The following is a 15200-nucleotide window of genomic DNA, read 5'->3' as shown; positions in this document are numbered from 1 at the left end:
ACTTCTTTATTTCTGAAAAGTGCGTCCTCTGGGAGCTTTCTGAGAATGGATGCGGAAGTGTCTGCAAGTGCCTTTGTTCAGGCTTCATCTTTGATTGACGGTTTGGCTGGGTATGGAATTCTAGAATGGAAATCCTTCCCCCTCAGAGTCTCAAAGGCATGGCTCCACTGTCTTCTAGCTCCCGGTCTCATGCTGCTCGAAGCCACATTTCCTAGAGGCACCATGCTGCTCCCCTCCATCCCTTCCTGCCTGGAGAAGAGCAGCCTCTTATTATCTTTACTCCTCACCTCTCCGGTGACCAACTCCCCCCACCTCCACTGGCCCCCAAGGCCCTGAAGGCCCCTGTCTTTTAGAATCTCTCCTGCCCTCCCCTGCCCTTGTTCTGTCTATATGTGATCATTCTCCTGACTCTGGCACACAGAAGCCCAGAAGCTGTGTGGAGTGGGGCAGAAATGCTGGAAACACCCATAGGCAAATCATGTGTCCCCTTTATAAATGTTACACCCCCAAATCTATCCTTTTTTTTTTTTTTAAGATTAGCCCTGAGCTAACATCTGCCACCAATTCTCCTCTTTTTTGCTGAGGGAGACTGGCCCTGAGCTAACATCCATGCCCATCTTCCTCTACTTTATATGTGGGATGCGTGCCACAGCATGGCTTGCCAAGCAGTCCACACCCGGGATCCAAACTGGTGCACCCTGAGCCACTGAAGCGGAACGTGCAAACCTAACCGCTGCGCCACTGGGCCAGCCCCCAAATCTATCCTTCTTTTTCCCTCTACACAAATGCAGTTTTTCTGGAGAGGAGGTGGAGTGTTCTGTCAGGACCAAGTGGACTGAGTGAATTTAATTTGAAGTAGCTTCCAAGAGATTTGTAAATGCTTGCCCCGCAGCTGCTGGAGAGGCGCTGCTCCATGGCACACCCTATGAGGGATGGCAGCAGCCTCTCGTGCTACGTACATAAAGGTTAATAGTCATAACACAGAACACTCCCACAGAACAACATGGAAAGGACTAATGACCCGATGAAAAAGTAAATTCACAGAATAAATGACCCAAAACATTTTCCACCATGAAGGCAGAAAGGAGGTCATTCTTCCTTTCTCCGCCCTTTCAGAGGGTGGGCTCAGCCAGCTGGACATGTGTGTGGGGCTGGGACCGGGATCAGGAGGGATGGGTAGAATCTGTAGGCCAGGGAAGCCAGCACTGAGGTCACCTGGTCAGCCCAGTCCTGCTTCCTGCCCCATCGGACCTTCAGCTCCTGCTGTTCAGCAAGGTCCCAACTGCCTCCTGCCACTGTCAGGCTGCCCAGTGTTGGAACCCCCTTCCCATGTCTGGGGAACTCCCCACCTTGGGAATCTTACTGGAAGCTCCTTGCCAAGGCTGCACCAGTGAGGCCTGGCTCCGCCCTTAGACAGAGAGCCACACGGCTGAGGAGCGAGGCCACAGGATAGAGTTTGCAACCATGGCTGCAGCCGGGGCCGGGTTACAATGTGGGAGAGAGATGTATTTTTTACAAATATAACAATATTTTGGGGCCGCCCTGTGGTCAAGTGGTTAAGGTCGCGCGCTCTGCTGTGGCGCCCCAGGGTTTTACCAGTTCGGATCCTGGGTGGGGACACGGCACCGCTCACCAGGCCACGCTGAGGCGGCGTCCCACATGCCACAACTGGAAGGATCCACAACTAAAATATACAACTATGTACTGGGGAGATTTGGGGAGAAAAAGCAGAAAAAAAAAAAAAAGATTGGCAACAGTTGTTAGCTCAGGTGCCTATCTTTAAAAAAAAATTTTTGTTTTTTGGAGGTGTTGGTGCACGTACTATTCTTTAAAAAAATTTTATTGTGAAATATTTATACGAGTATATAAAACATATACATACAGTGTAAAAAGTTGTAAAAGCCCTCATAACCATCACCCAGACCAAGCAGAACATTTCAAGTAAGAAAATTACAGCAGCCCTACGGCCCAGCAACCCCACTTCCAGAAACACAGGCGAAACACCGGACAGGGATCGTCAGGCAAGCGTGTTCCTAACAGCAGAAACCGAACCAAGAGGAGCTGGCGCCGTGCTGGCACCTCCACCCATCGCTGCACGAACCCCCGCCCGCGGGCAGGGGCGAAGGCCCCGTGCTCAGAATGCTGACTCGGCTGGGGGGATGGGGGAGGCGCACGAGTCGGCCTGACTCAAGGTTGCTTCATTTTGTTTTTTTGTATAAAAATAGAATCTTCAAGTGCTGTTTTTCTGTCGAGTAATTCGACTTTATGTAATTTAACCTATGTACATAGCCATAAATATGGCCCAACTTCCTGCTCAAAAATATTCATCTCGGCAATATTTTTATAATCCAAAATAAAACAAGTGGAATGTCCCATGATGGGTAAATAAATTCTGATAGTCATTAGAATGACTGTATTGTAATCATTTGGGGGAAAGTTTTAGGAATGTGAGAAATGCTTATGCTAAATAAAAAAAATGCAGAGAACACAATTGTTTACAGAATGCAATCACAAGGATGTACAAAATAAGAGAGACTAAAACATAGCAAAATGTTAAAGAGAAGAAAAGAGAGACAGGGAGGGAGGAGGTAAAAAGCACTTTTCTCTAGATTTTCTCCAGGAATAGTCTGCACTCCGCCTGCCCACAGGCTGATGCCGCTTTGCAAAGTCTATGCTGTCTCCAGGGAGGTCAACTCGGGTAGATCCATGTATTATTTTGTCTGCCGCACACTCTGTGGTGTGCATCGCAGCACACGCGCTCTCCTGTAGGACCAGGAGCCCCTGGGCACTACCCGAGCTTCTGAGGCCCAGCAGCACCCAGAACGGAGCTCTGCTTGGGGCAGGGGCTGCCCATTTTACTTCCTTCCTAGTCTCTGTCGCCTTTAAAGAGGCTGGAAAAATGAACTCCAGCTTGGGGACTCCCCCCCACCTCTCTCTCCAAGTGGCCCAGCCTGGTCCTGAGTCTGTCTTCTGGCCAACAGCTGGTCCCATTATAGCTGTGGCCTCGGGTCACCAGGCCAGGGGCTGGGGCAGCTCTTGGGCACACAGGCATGGTGGTACCTGTTCCCGGCCCAGAGCTCCATCCTGTGCCTTCTTCAGCTGAGCCCTGAGGCGTCTTCCTGGAGCCCTGGAGGGAGCTTGGCCTCGGGCCGATGGCACAAGGTTAGGGTCCGACCCTCCAAGAGCCAGAAGACAGGGTAGAGAGGGCGGGTGAAGACGGCATGGAAGGTATACAGGGGCTGTGTTTCAGGGTCCAGGCTGTAGAAGGTGAGGCAGCCAGAGGCCAGGTCCAAATCCACTCCCAGGAGCTTCCCTGACACTCCTGGGAGGCGCTGGGCCTCCCCATTGTGCCAGGCCTGGGCACCATCCTCCTGAATGCACAGCCCCCAGGAGCTGGACCCTCGGCCGATGTTGTCTGTTTGGGGCCCCAGCTTGCGTCGCATCAGTTCTGGGTAGGTGACACCCAGGGTTACTGAGTGGTTAGATGTGCGCACCTCCCAGTAGTGCCGCCCAGCCTGGAAGCTCTGGGCACACTGCACCTGCCAGAGCTGGAAGCTGTCTGGCCCAGCTGGGCCCCGGGGCTTTCGATGGTGCTTCACCTGCTGGTCCTGCCGAGACAGGTGGAGGTAGTGGTTGGCGCTGTCTGGGTCGAAGGTCAGATTGCGATAATCTGTTGGGGAGAGATGGGCTGAAGGTGAGCGGGCAGGGTGCCTGTGCGCCTCCACCATCCTGTCCCCAGAGGTAACAGACAGCAACTGAAGCTCCAGCGATGACAGGATGCTAAACGTCTGCTAGGCAGACAGCAAGCTGAGCCAGTGCTGGACGTCATCACAGCAGCCAACCCTCGCTGCAGCCTCTGAGGTGGAACCTTCCATTAGCCTCACTTCATAGGTGAGAAGACAGGTTCAGAAAGGTCACCTAACTTTGTAGTAAGTGGAAGAATCGTGAGTGATCCCAGTTTGTGTACCCAGAATCTCCTTCACGCTAGACTGGCACCATGTGTAAGAGGTGTGCACCCTGCAACAGGTGTGCAGGGGGTGAGGCCAGACGCAGGGAAGGGCATGGAACAGACATCCTGGATGGGACAGGCACAGCTCGTGCTCCCCTCCCCCACATACTCATGTGTGCATACAAACAGGCACACACATACACGCGTGATCACAGTGCACACACAGTGCACATGCATGCACTCACACGCACATGCACACACCAGTGCACACACTCATGGGCTGGGTCTCCTTACTCTGCCAGAGTTTCCTCCTCAGTGGGCACACCGGGCTCGGGACTGTTGCCAGGGGGCCTGCGGCCTCTGGAGGGCAAAGCAGTGTTAGGGGAGGGATGGCGAGAGGAGCTCATGGGACGCTAGGCCTGACTCCACTCCCACCCCGATGGGAGGGAGAGTTGGGCCCAGAGGGGTAGGGAGAGATCTGGGGTCAGACTTACCCACGTGGCCCAAGTCAGCAGCCTCAGCGAGCACCCGGGGGTGGCCTCCCTTGTCCAGGAGGAGGCCACTCAACTGGCTGAGCAACTCCTTCAGACCACCCAACTGCTGATCTTCGTCCCACTGCGGAGGAGTCAGTGGCCCGGGAGGCCCCAGAGGTGCCAGGAGCTGAGATTCCTGAGCCCCAGAGAGAGGTGCAGTAAGCCCGGGCACAAGGGGCAGATACGCTGGGCCCCCAACCTGCTGCCCTGAGGCCTGGCACCTGGAGGAAGGTCCTGTCATCCAACTGCTCCAGGAGGTCCCGGATCCTGCGGTCACGGCAAGCCAGGGCCTCCAGGCGGCCCTGCAGTCGCTGCTCCTCATCCAGGGCCTGCGTCAGTGCCTGTGTCTTGGCCACCTCGATGTCCTTCAGTGCCACAGCCCGCCGCATCTCCAGGGCTTGCAGCAGGCAGCTGAACTTGCCAGAGACCACAGAGGCTAGTGTGCAGGCCGATCTCTGGGTGGGCACAGGAGGAGCCTATGGTGGCCAGGGCCAGGGCTGCCCGCTGTGCTGAGGGGTGGGGATGTGGATGTCCCTGGAACCTCATCCCCCGGCTCAGCCCCTCACTCCCTGCTGCCAGGAGGCAAACTCAAGGTAGCTCACAGCTACTCCCCAGTATCCCAGGGACCAGCTGGCAGCAGGACATGGTGGGGTGCAACAGACAGGCCTTGTACCTGGATCTGGCTGCTTCGTTGCTGCAGCTCCTGTAGCTGGCTCTCAGCCTGGGTGGTCTGCTGCTGGGTGACCTCCAGCATGGCTCTCAACTGGGCCTGAGGTGTCCACATGGGAAAAAGTGACAAGAAGGGGCCTGAATTGGCTGTGAAGTCCCCCTCAATCAATCAACAAACACCTGCAGCTGCTGGGCACCCCCTCCTCATGTCACCCCAGGCGACACTGACCAGTGGGCCAGCACACAGAGCACCAAGATTGGTATGAGCCCCAGGAGGACTGAGTTGGAGTCCCAGGGAGGTCCAGACAAAGCCCCTTCCCCATCTGGAGCAGGGTGGTACATGGGCAGAACAGAAGCCTTGAGCTGAAGACCTAACTTCCAGTCCCTCTTGCATGCTGAGCAACCTGGGGCAGAGCACCCACCCTCTCTGGGCTATAAGGGTCCCCCCCGCCCCCCTGCTGCCAAATCAATAAATGGGAGCGATACCTCTGGCCTACGCGGCCTTGCTGAGAAGGGGAGGCAGCCCAGAACCAGAGCAATCTGACAAGTGGGCAGTGCAGTGTGTATAAGGTGGGTGCTTCCAAAAGCCGGGTCAATCCTTAGCCCCAGCTTTGGGCATGAGGGGAAGAGGACACCCCTGTTTGGTTGCGACCCCTTTGGTCCCCTTGAGGATCAAAACGTTCTCCTCTCCTGGAAGCAGGATGAACGACCACTGCCTGCCTACCCAATGGTTCCCTGCACCTGGTCAAGAGCTTCAGCGTCTTGCTGCTTCTCCCAGCAATGCTGAGCGGTACAGACCCCCGCACCCCCCCTTCACAGACAAGGAAACGGGTCAGAGAAGTTGCTGATTTGCCCAAAGTCACCCGATTTTCCTAAGTCCAATGTCTGTGCCTTTGTCCAGGCCCCACTGCCTCCAGGTTGCAAAACAGGTGAGTGGAGGAAGTAGGAGGGCTGACTTCTCCCCACGGACCGGACCGCACCTGCCCCCTCAAACCCCTCCAGCAAAATTCTGGCTCCCTTGGTCCCCCAGGTCTGGTTGCACCACCTGTGCTGCCTGCCTCCTCTCTGCTGTCGTCTACTGGCCTCCACTGTGGACTTTCATGCTTAGTGCACGGTCTTCGGTGCCAGAAGCAGTAACATCTCACTCTCTGTGACTTCAGCAGTCACAGGGGTTACCCTCCAACACTAGCTCTCGCTCCTTGACCTCCTCACCCGCGGAGCCCTTTCCTTCACTCCATCTCAGCCCTCACTCCTGTGACCTCACCCTGGGCCCGTCACCAGCGCTCTCTCTATTCCAAGCACGTGTTTTCTGACCACCACCTCCTTCTTTCCGGGAATACAAACATCCCAAAGCCGCCTCCGGCTTAGCTGCCCGCCCCTGCCCGGGCGCACAAGAGGGCAGGCCGGCTCCCCGGTGTGTCACCTCGCGCTCCCGGCGCTCGGCGTCCAGCAGTGCCCGCTCGTGGAGGCGACACTCGCGCACGGTGCACGCGCTGCACACGCAGCGGCCCTCGGTGCGGCAGAAGAGCTCGAGCGGCCGCCCGTGCCGGGGGCAGCGCGCCGCGGGGGCCGGGGGCCGGGGGTCGGGGGCCGGGCCCGGGCCGGGCGCGGCGCGCAGCACCTCGATCACGCCGCTCAGCGCCATGTTGCGGCGCAGCGGCGCGCCGTCCGGGAAGGGCTCCCGGCACTCGGGGCACGCCTTCTCGCTGCGGCCCCAGTCCCGGATGCAGGCCCCGCAGAAGTTGTGGCCGCAGGGCAGCGTCGCCGGGTCCCGGTAGACCTCCAGGCAGATGGCGCAGGTCAGCTTGTCCTCCACCTCCTGCGCGTCCATGGCGGCTGCGGGCGAAGGGCGGCCGCGGGCCCCTTAAAGGGACCGCGAGCCCTCCGGGTGGTGCCCGGGCGTGGGTGCGGGAGGGAGGTGCCTAGGGAGACTGACGTGACAGCCCTCCTTCCACGACCATAGAGCAGCTGCCACTCCCAGCGCCTGCCGGCTGCACTTCTGCCTACGCTTGGCTTCTCTTCCACGTGCCCCCACTCCCCACCCCGGCCGAGCCTCCGAGCCACCGCTGCCTGCCCCCTGCCACCCCAGGCTGGGAGTCGGGGTCCAGCTCTCTCCTGCTGTCCGGTCCCTCTCTATCTCGCTTCCCTAGACCCTTCATGTACAGGGGATCCGGCCCCCGCCGCTAGAGACAAGAACCTTGGGAACCTCAGCGGGCCTGCAGGCCTCCTAGCTGAGGGCCGCCAGGGAACCTCTTCTGGGCCCCTCATGTGAAAATATGATAATAATAATGGCCATCACAGACCTCTCTGGGCTCCTCATCCGAAAATAAAAAAGCAGCATCTACCTCGCAGGGGTTTTGGCGATCAAATGAGACAGTGCTCGTTGGGATACCTGGCAGTATGAGCCCGGGGCACACGGCTAGTGCTCATTAAATGCTCTCCTGACCCGAGGTGGTCTGCTGCACGTTTTCTTGAGCTGAGTTTCAGGCAACTGCCAGATTGGGGTGTCTCCCTTTCCTAGGCTGCATCTAATTTCTGTTCTTTTAGAGTAAACAGTGAGGTGGGAATTTCTGGTCACCAAGAGACAGAGACAAGTGTTTTCTTCATACACCCGTTTAAGGGAAACCCAGTGCGATCTCCACCTGTGCCTGGAATCCCCTCTCGGTGCCGCCCCTCTGCTGGGGAGAGCTCCTTGTTTGCAGGTCTAAGCTGTTCTGGAACCTCACTCTTTAGAGAGGTGGTTCCCCTGCAGCTGAGCAGGCAAGAGGGGGCCTGACAGCAGAGCTGCCTGCCCTGGAGCAGTGTATGGGGCCAGGGGAAGCTGCAAGACGGTCAATCTTCCTTTCTTTCTAACTGAGCTGGCCTCACTTTGAGGCAGTGTGCCCCCTCACTGCGATGCAGCAAGCATAGTCTTCTGTGAAGATTCTCTTCCCAGGAAAGGCGCACAGCTCTCCTCACTGACCACTTGGCAGTCTTCCTTTAAAGAGGATAATAAATACCCTAACCATCCATCGAGGGCACAGGGGCTTTCTGGGCTCCAAGTAAGGGGATGTGCCCAGAGGTCTCTCAGACCTGCTGTGGTCTGGCCTCACGGGACTCCTTATCCAAAGCATCCCAGCCTGAGGCCAGGAGCCTCCGCCAGGCTGTGAACACCGTGCAAAGGGCCAATGCTCAGGGCTGTAAATCTCTTTCAAGAGGCCTGTGGGAGCAGCCCAGGCCCACTGCCTGCTTTCCTTCGGTACCTGTTTTCAGCCACCAGATCACAGGTCCCCTGAGACCCCCAGGAGGCAGAGATGAGGGGTCATCTCCTGGGATGGGAGGCAGCCCTCTTTCCACGCACGAAGCAATTCAACTCTACCAGGGGGGGCTCTGGCTGCTCCCGGATCAAGACCAAGATCGGCTGCAGCAGAAACCCTTTTTATTCACATCGCCATCTTCACCGCCACCCGCCGAGCCCTCTTCAGTCCTAAGCCCTGGGCCTGATGGGAGGGCCGCAGAAGGGCTGTCTCAGGCAGGGCCTGGAACCCCACAGCTTGGCCCTGTGGAGCTGTGTCTCTATTGCTGCTGTCGGCGGAGTCTGACAGGATGGCCTGAGAGGCCCAGCCCATTCTCTGAGGTGGACGGCACTCTGGCCACTCAGTAGATGCCGTAAGTGGGTTCGTGACTGTCTCTGTACCGGTCCAGGTAGCGCAGGGGCTGCCGGTGGGGGAAGCGCTTCTGCTTGGGGTGGTAAGAGGGTGGCCGCACAAACTCAAACACAGGCTCCCGCATGTCTGCAAGAAGAGCGAGGGGGCGTGGGTGTGGACTGAGCCCCTCTTCCTTGTCTGCTAGGCTGGGCCCATACTGCGACTACCCAGCCAGCCCACTCGAGAGTGACACGCCTCCCGGGGCCCCTCTGCCAACAAGCACTTGTTCCTGGCAGGTCGGGAGAGGTCTGTGAGCAGGCCAGCTGCCCTCTCTTCCTCCAACCCACTCTGCCCTTACCCAGAAGCTGGTGGAAGATGTGGGTGACTGAGTCATCCCAGCGGCACTGGAAGAAGGCCAGGCCAGCTGGAGTCATGGCTTCCTGGTGCTTCTTGTAGAAATCAAAAGTATGGAAGGTCCGCTGGGCAAGCTGGTAGCTGTAAGAAAACGGGGAGCACTTGTGAGTGGGGAGGAGGGCACCAGAGCCCCAACCCTACCTCCAGCCCCAGAGGCAATCCTGAGAAGCCCCTTAGGGTGTGTCCAGCACAACTACCCTTCCCCCCGTTTCAAGGCCTAAGAGAAAGGAGAACTGAGCAAGACTGACCGTTTCTGGGAAGCTGGCCTGAGGCCTTGAGGGGGACGTGTGTGGGGTGTAGATTAGATTACCAGGGTGAAGGCCGGGTGTCGCTGGAGAAGTCGATTGGCTTGTCCTGCTTGAAGAGTAGGAAGGCAAAGCGGTGGAAGCCAGAGCCTCGAGCAGGGAAGGGGGGGAGGTAGGGACATGTCTCCTGTCCTTCAACCACCCTGTTGCCTGGGATGTTGGTTCTGGTGGGAGGAAAAGTAGCTGTTAGTTTCCACTTGAGGGCAGTGGCAGCAGGAGCACCCCACCCACATACTCCCTGCAGACTGATACAGCTCCCCGGGGGACAGACCCTAAACTGATCTGTGTTGTAAAGCAAGTAGGAGGTAAGCTCTGTGAACCTTTGGACGGACTGTAACCTCGTGAAGGGAGTGGTAGGGGCTCAGAGGCTGAGGATAGGGGTCCCAGAGACTGTCAGGATGACAGCCAAGGGTGAGCACCCTGGGGAGCCAGTGGGGCTGCCACGGCCATCCAGCCTGGAGAGCCACACCACCTTTGGGCTGCTTCTCTCTCCATTTCCTGGATGCTCTGGGGTTTCTTGGGGAGTGTTTGCCCAGCTTGGCACCAGGACAGCCACTGTTCCTGGGGACAACTCCCCAGAGGGTCCTGCTACACAGGCTGGTAACTGCAGTTGAATAAAAATGACAGAAACTAGCTTCTTAGTCACTGGCCCTGATTACCCAGATGGCCCAAAGCTGGGGGGGTCACCTGCCTGACCTTTGCCCCCTGGCCTGGCGCTCAGAGCCAAAGGCCATAGAGAAAACAACAGGCAGTCCAGCCTGGGCAGGTCACAGCTGCCAGAGGCCTCTCTTGGTTCTTTTCCCATATGATTGTCACACAGCCCCTCAGGGTGGCTAAGGCATGTGTTCCTAGTTTTACAGGTGAGGAAGTGAGTTCAGGGAGACCAAGAGGCCTGTGGGAGTGGCCACGGCTCACTGCCTGCTTTTTTTCTTCTGTACCTGTCTTCAGCCACTGGGTCACAAGGCTCCTGACACCCTCAGGAGGCAGAGGTTGGAGCCACCTCCTGGGGTGGGAGGTTATTCCTCTGGGGAGCCAAGACTGAAATCCAGGTGCAGCTCTTCCTGGGATGCCGGGCATCCTCGCACGCCTCTGACCCACTCCCCCACCGCAGGTACTCACACCAGCCAGTGGACGTACTCGGCATCCGGTTCCAGCAGGTGTCCATCTGCACACAAACAGACCCCACTGGCCTCGGGCCCCTCCCACCCCCTCCCACAGACAGAGCTGGGGCTGGAGCTGGAGCTCTCCACCCAGCCCCTCCCCCAGCTCCCCAGGGCCCTAGCTCATGGGAGGCGAGGGAGGCAGGAGGCCCCGTGAGCCCCGTACACCTACCCAAGTTGGTGAGCAGCAGCGTCCACATGGAGCCCTCGTCTGCCTCATAGGTCACCTCTGGGGCCTGGGCAGCCTGACAGGGAGAGAATGGGGGAGTCACCCCACCAGAAACAAACAAGCTGATGTAAACAGGCCCTCTATCTGGAGGGCAGGAACCTGAGGGGTACTTAGAGAAGGGAGGGACCATCCTAATCCAAATGCCCTTGGCAGCTTCTCATGAGGGAGGTCGGCACAGAGGCTTAGAGAAGGAAGCCTGCAGCGTTGCCCCTCTAGAGATCTGAACACAAGGCCCACATGTCAATGGACAGGGGCTCAGAGGGCATTCTGAAGACAGCGGGCCAGTCATAGGAGTATGCCAAGATGGAGCTTCTTTTCCTTTTTTTTTTTTTTGAGGAAGATTAGCTCTGAGCTCACATCCGCTGCCAATCCTCTTCTTTTTGTTGAGGAAGACCGGCCCTGAGCTAACATCCGTGCCCATGTTCCCCTACTTTATATGTGGGACGCCTGCCACAGCATGGCTGGACAAGCGGTGCTAGGTCCCCACCTTGGATCTGAACCAGTGAACCCTGGGCCGCTGAAGCAGAGCATGGAAACTTAACTGCTGTGCCATCGTGCCGGTCCCTTTTCTTTTCATTTTATAGTCTTTCCTTTGTAATTATTATGGTGGTGTTAGCCAGGAAATCAAAAAGAGGAGACAGAGAACAAAACCCCAAGTCAGCCTGCATAGATGCCATGCCTGTGCCCTTAACCACCATAAAAATCACTTCTTCAAAAAGGAGTTGTGTGTGGCCGTGGTGGGATGTGTCTGTGCACACTGGGCAGGGAGGGGCACAAGCTAACAGTTACCTCAGTTGGAGTGACCTCATTGCCATGGTACACAGGCATCAAGTCATCCTCACCCACAGCATACGCCACATGCAAGGCAACTCGGGGTACAAAGGTGGCGCCGTGGAACAGGTCCCGATAGAGGCCGTAGTATTCAGCCAAACGCTGCTTGTGGTAGGGGCCACAGGTCCTCTCCCATTCGGCCCGCACAGCCTCCAGTGGGATGCTCGCTGGGAAGGAACGATGCCAGCTGAGATGTAGGGTGGGGGCAGGGACGTACCCAGGGCCCTCTGCCCTGGGAGGGCTTACCTGTGCGGAGGCGGGCCGCCCGCTCCTCCTCCACACTGGCCCGCAGCTCCCGGAGGACCCGTTTCCGCTCCAGCAGCTGTTGGGTCCGGCAGACCTTGGGCGGGGGCAGCCCAATGTCAATCTTTTCTTTGGGATCTGGGGAGGGAAGATGTGTTGGAGAATGTGGGATCAAGTCTTGGTTAGGCCACCTGTCCCCACCTAGTCCTCTGAGCCCAAACTCTGTTGCTAAACTTACCCTTTAATTCACAAAACTAAAACATACTATGCAGCCTGCTTCACAGACCTGGACAGGGTCCAGTTGCTAAGCAAATTGGATACAACTCAAAACTGCATTTTCTGATCCCTAAACCAGGTCACACTGTCTGTCTAGGTCATGGGAAATCGAGGCAGACTGTCATCCCAATTATAGTTAGGATCACCTTCAAGCCTGTCACACCTGGACACACCTGTGTCCTCAACAGAATTAACACCTGAAGCTAGAAGGACTTAAGCATTTCTCACACTTTAATGGACAAACCATACAAATCACCTGGGGAATTTGTTAAAATGCACGTTCTGAATCAGCAGGTCAGAGTGGAGCCTGAGATTGTGCATTCCTAACAAGCTCCTAGGTAATGCCCGTGCTGCTGGTCCCAGAAGACACTTTGAGTAGCAAGGCCCTAGAAAACTTTCAATCCAACACCTTTCCCCACTTACGTTAGACAGTGACAATAAGTAATGTGCATAGAATCCTCATCAAGAAAGGCATTACTCGAAGAATTCCAATAACTGTATCCTTTAATCCTCACAGTAATTTTGTGACATAGACACAATTATTTTATTTTACAGTAGAGGAAACTGAAGATCAGGAAAGTGACTCCGAAAAGGTTGACTTCCATTTAAATCAGGTTATATAGGTTCCACATTCCATGCCTGTGCCCTGAACCACCATAAAAACGGCCTCTGGAAATGCTTTCCAAAAGGATGTACTAAGTAAGTCTAAGTTGCTCAAGGGCAAGGTTCCTGAGTCACCCTGCCCAGGGCTTTCAATTTCATTCAGCAAAGTTTTGCACACCCACGTGCCAGGCACTGTGCGGGTGCAAGGATCCAATGGTGGTCAGCACAGGCAGGATCCTTGTCCTTAGGGAGCTCACAATCTGGGAGGCAGCGAAATAAAGTCAAGATATAGTGTGGCCAGGGCTACAGAGTATTTTAGGAGCACAGAGGGGTGTTCTAACCCGGAATCGGGGGCGGGGGCACAGGGGGGACGGTCACAAAAAGGTTTTAGGAGTAGAAATATCTAAAATGGAAATCTAATAGTGACGGAATAAAAATTTCCTAGAAGGGGGACCAAAAGGTGTGAAAAATCCTGAGGGGACCAAACCGCCAACAGCGCGCACGGGGCTGCAGGCAGGTCTCTTCCCCCGGTGCCCGGGGAGGACGCCGGCGGGGGCCCCCGAATCCCGAGGCCGGTGCCCACAGCCCCCGCTCGGGTCGCCCCGTACCTGACTTCTCCCCGAAATGCTCCCAGTAGGTCCGCCACCAGTGCGGGGCCCGCGCCTCCTGCTCCGCCCGGCGCCGGTAGCGGTCGAAGCTGCGGTACTTCTCCAGCCGCTCCAGGTTGCTCACATCGATGTCCTCGTTGGGCATCGGCCCCAGAGGAGCGGTCCGGCGGCTCAGGGCGGCTGCGGGCACAGAGCGGGACGTCAGAGACGGAGGCTGAGGGCAGCGCTGGCTCGAGCCCCAGGGTTCGGGCTCTCGGGGACCTCCAAGAGCTCGCCATCCCCAGATTCCTCACCCGAGGTGCTGAAGCCCCGCCACCTCCGACCTCCGTACAGCACGGCTCGCCACCAGGGCGCCGCCATCTTCCCTGAGATCGGCGCCCTCGCCGCCACTCCTAGGACCCGGCAGAGGTGGCCGAAGCAGCGCCTGAGCACACGGCGGCGGCCCCGCCCCCAGACTCGCGTCCTAGGAGCCCCGCCCCCGCCCCGCCTCCTAGAAGCCCCGCCCCCGCCCCGTCCCAGACTCCTCCTTCCCGGAAGCCTTGAGATTTTTCCTCCGGGCCCTAGGCGGCTTCCGGCTCTGGGCAGACAGCGGGACGGGGCTGCGAGAGGTCCGGGCCCCTGCCCGCGGCCGGCCACCAGGGGGCGGCACACACCGGGAGCAGTCGGCCGGGCCCTGAGGGCGGCATCCTGAGCCCCCCAGGGGTGCAGCAGCACGGGCGAGGGAGGGGGTGCGAGCACGGATGCTGGAGTCAGGCTGCTTGGGTTCAAATTCCAGATTGTGACCTTTCTGTCGCCTTGTAAAGTTTCTTCATTTGGAAAAAAGCAAGTAATAATAGTGCTTCCCTCGCAGAGTTGTTAGAAGGATTAAATGAATGGACATACATAAAGCATTCCCTGTGGTATATGTGTTAGCTTTTGATCACCTCCAATTTACCATTATCCACACAGCAGCATAAGCGACTGGTTAAGACAATATCCGCCTAGGGGCCAGCCGGGGCGAGTTGTTAGGTTTGCGCGCGCTCTGCTGCAGCAGCCCAGGGTTTTGCCGGTTGGGATCCTGGATGTGGACCTGGCACCACTCGTCAGGCCACACTGAAGCGGCGTCCCACATGCCACAACTAGAAAGACCTGCAGCTAAGATATACAACTATGTACTGGGGGAATTTGGGGAGATAAAGCAGGAAAAAAAAAAAAAAGAAGATTGGCAACAGTTGTTAGCTCAGGTGCCAATCTTGAAAAAAAAGACAATGTCTGCCTAAACCCTTCCAGGGATGTGTTGCTCTTAAAACCCAGTTCTAACAAGATAGATATTGTACCCCAGGTGATCTGGCCCCCTTCTACTCTGGCCCCTCTGAACTCAAGCTTCCATGACACCAAACCACTTACTCAGCACTTTGTTCCCTGGGGCACAGAACCTTTGCACATGCTGTCACTTCTGCCTTCCACTCTTCCCCTTTCCTCCTGTGGCCTGACTGCCTCTCAGCCCCTGGAGAGTGGTGCCTCCAGGAAGCCTTCCCTGATGTCCCAAGCAAGGGCTAGTGACCAGTCAGTTGCTTTGGTACTAGCAGAAGTTTGACCCTCACACTAAAACGGGATGAGGCGGCTCTCCATCCAGCAGGAAGTAGCCACACCTTGAACTTGTTTTTCATAAACAGCAGCCAAATAGCTAAACCTCTTACCATCACTGCCAATTCACCCATCAGCGTGCAACTACTGTGTGTTAAGGCCAGTGAGACCCAGTGCTGCCCTTAAGG

The 15200-nt window shown here is 56.9% G+C and overlaps 2 protein-coding genes and 1 long non-coding RNA gene across 5 annotated transcripts; 1 reads left to right on the top strand and 2 right to left on the bottom strand.

Annotated features, from left to right (window-relative positions):
- Positions 1-1822: 1822 nt before the first annotated feature.
- Positions 1823-7079, bottom strand: TRIM65 (tripartite motif containing 65). 2 transcript variants are annotated; one of them, XM_023651995.2, is made up of 6 exons: positions 6575-7079; positions 5156-5251; positions 4704-4937; positions 4444-4618; positions 4244-4309; positions 1823-3670 (listed from the first exon to the last, which is right to left on the bottom strand). In XM_023651995.2, the coding sequence occupies exons 1-6, from the start codon at positions 6980-6982 to the stop codon at positions 3096-3098; spliced, it is 1554 nt and encodes a 517-aa protein (XP_023507763.1). In that variant the 5' UTR covers positions 6983-7079; the 3' UTR covers positions 1823-3095. The 2 variants fall into 2 exon arrangements, with proteins under 2 accessions (XP_023507763.1, XP_023507764.1); XM_023651996.2 differs by lacking the exon at positions 4244-4309 and having other exon boundaries at positions 6575-7073.
- On the top strand, positions 6818-7495 carry LOC111775587 (uncharacterized). The gene is made up of 2 exons (XR_002811334.2): positions 6818-6950; positions 7115-7495. It is a non-coding gene; the product is annotated as an uncharacterized lncRNA (long non-coding RNA).
- Positions 7496-8552: 1057 nt separating this feature from the next.
- On the bottom strand, positions 8553-13957 carry MRPL38 (mitochondrial ribosomal protein L38). Of its 2 annotated transcripts, XM_001494673.5 has the most exons (9): positions 13740-13957; positions 13447-13626; positions 11963-12097; positions 11675-11883; positions 10829-10901; positions 10616-10661; positions 9502-9660; positions 9136-9272; positions 8553-8924 (listed from the first exon to the last, which is right to left on the bottom strand). In XM_001494673.5, the coding sequence occupies exons 1-9, from the start codon at positions 13804-13806 to the stop codon at positions 8788-8790; spliced, it is 1143 nt and encodes a 380-aa protein (XP_001494723.1). In that variant the 5' UTR covers positions 13807-13957; the 3' UTR covers positions 8553-8787. The 2 variants fall into 2 exon arrangements, 1 of the variants encoding a protein (XP_001494723.1); XR_011423127.1 differs by lacking the exon at positions 10616-10661 and having other exon boundaries at positions 9440-9660; positions 13740-13910.
- Between the last annotated feature and the right edge of the window lie 1243 nt (positions 13958-15200).

This window comes from Equus caballus, chromosome 11, assembly GCF_041296265.1.
Source record: "Equus caballus isolate H_3958 breed thoroughbred chromosome 11, TB-T2T, whole genome shotgun sequence".
Classification (NCBI taxonomy): Eukaryota; Metazoa; Chordata; class Mammalia; order Perissodactyla; family Equidae; genus Equus; species Equus caballus.
Note: the sequence above shows the minus strand (reverse complement) of the source record. Positions and strands in the feature narration are given on the sequence as shown.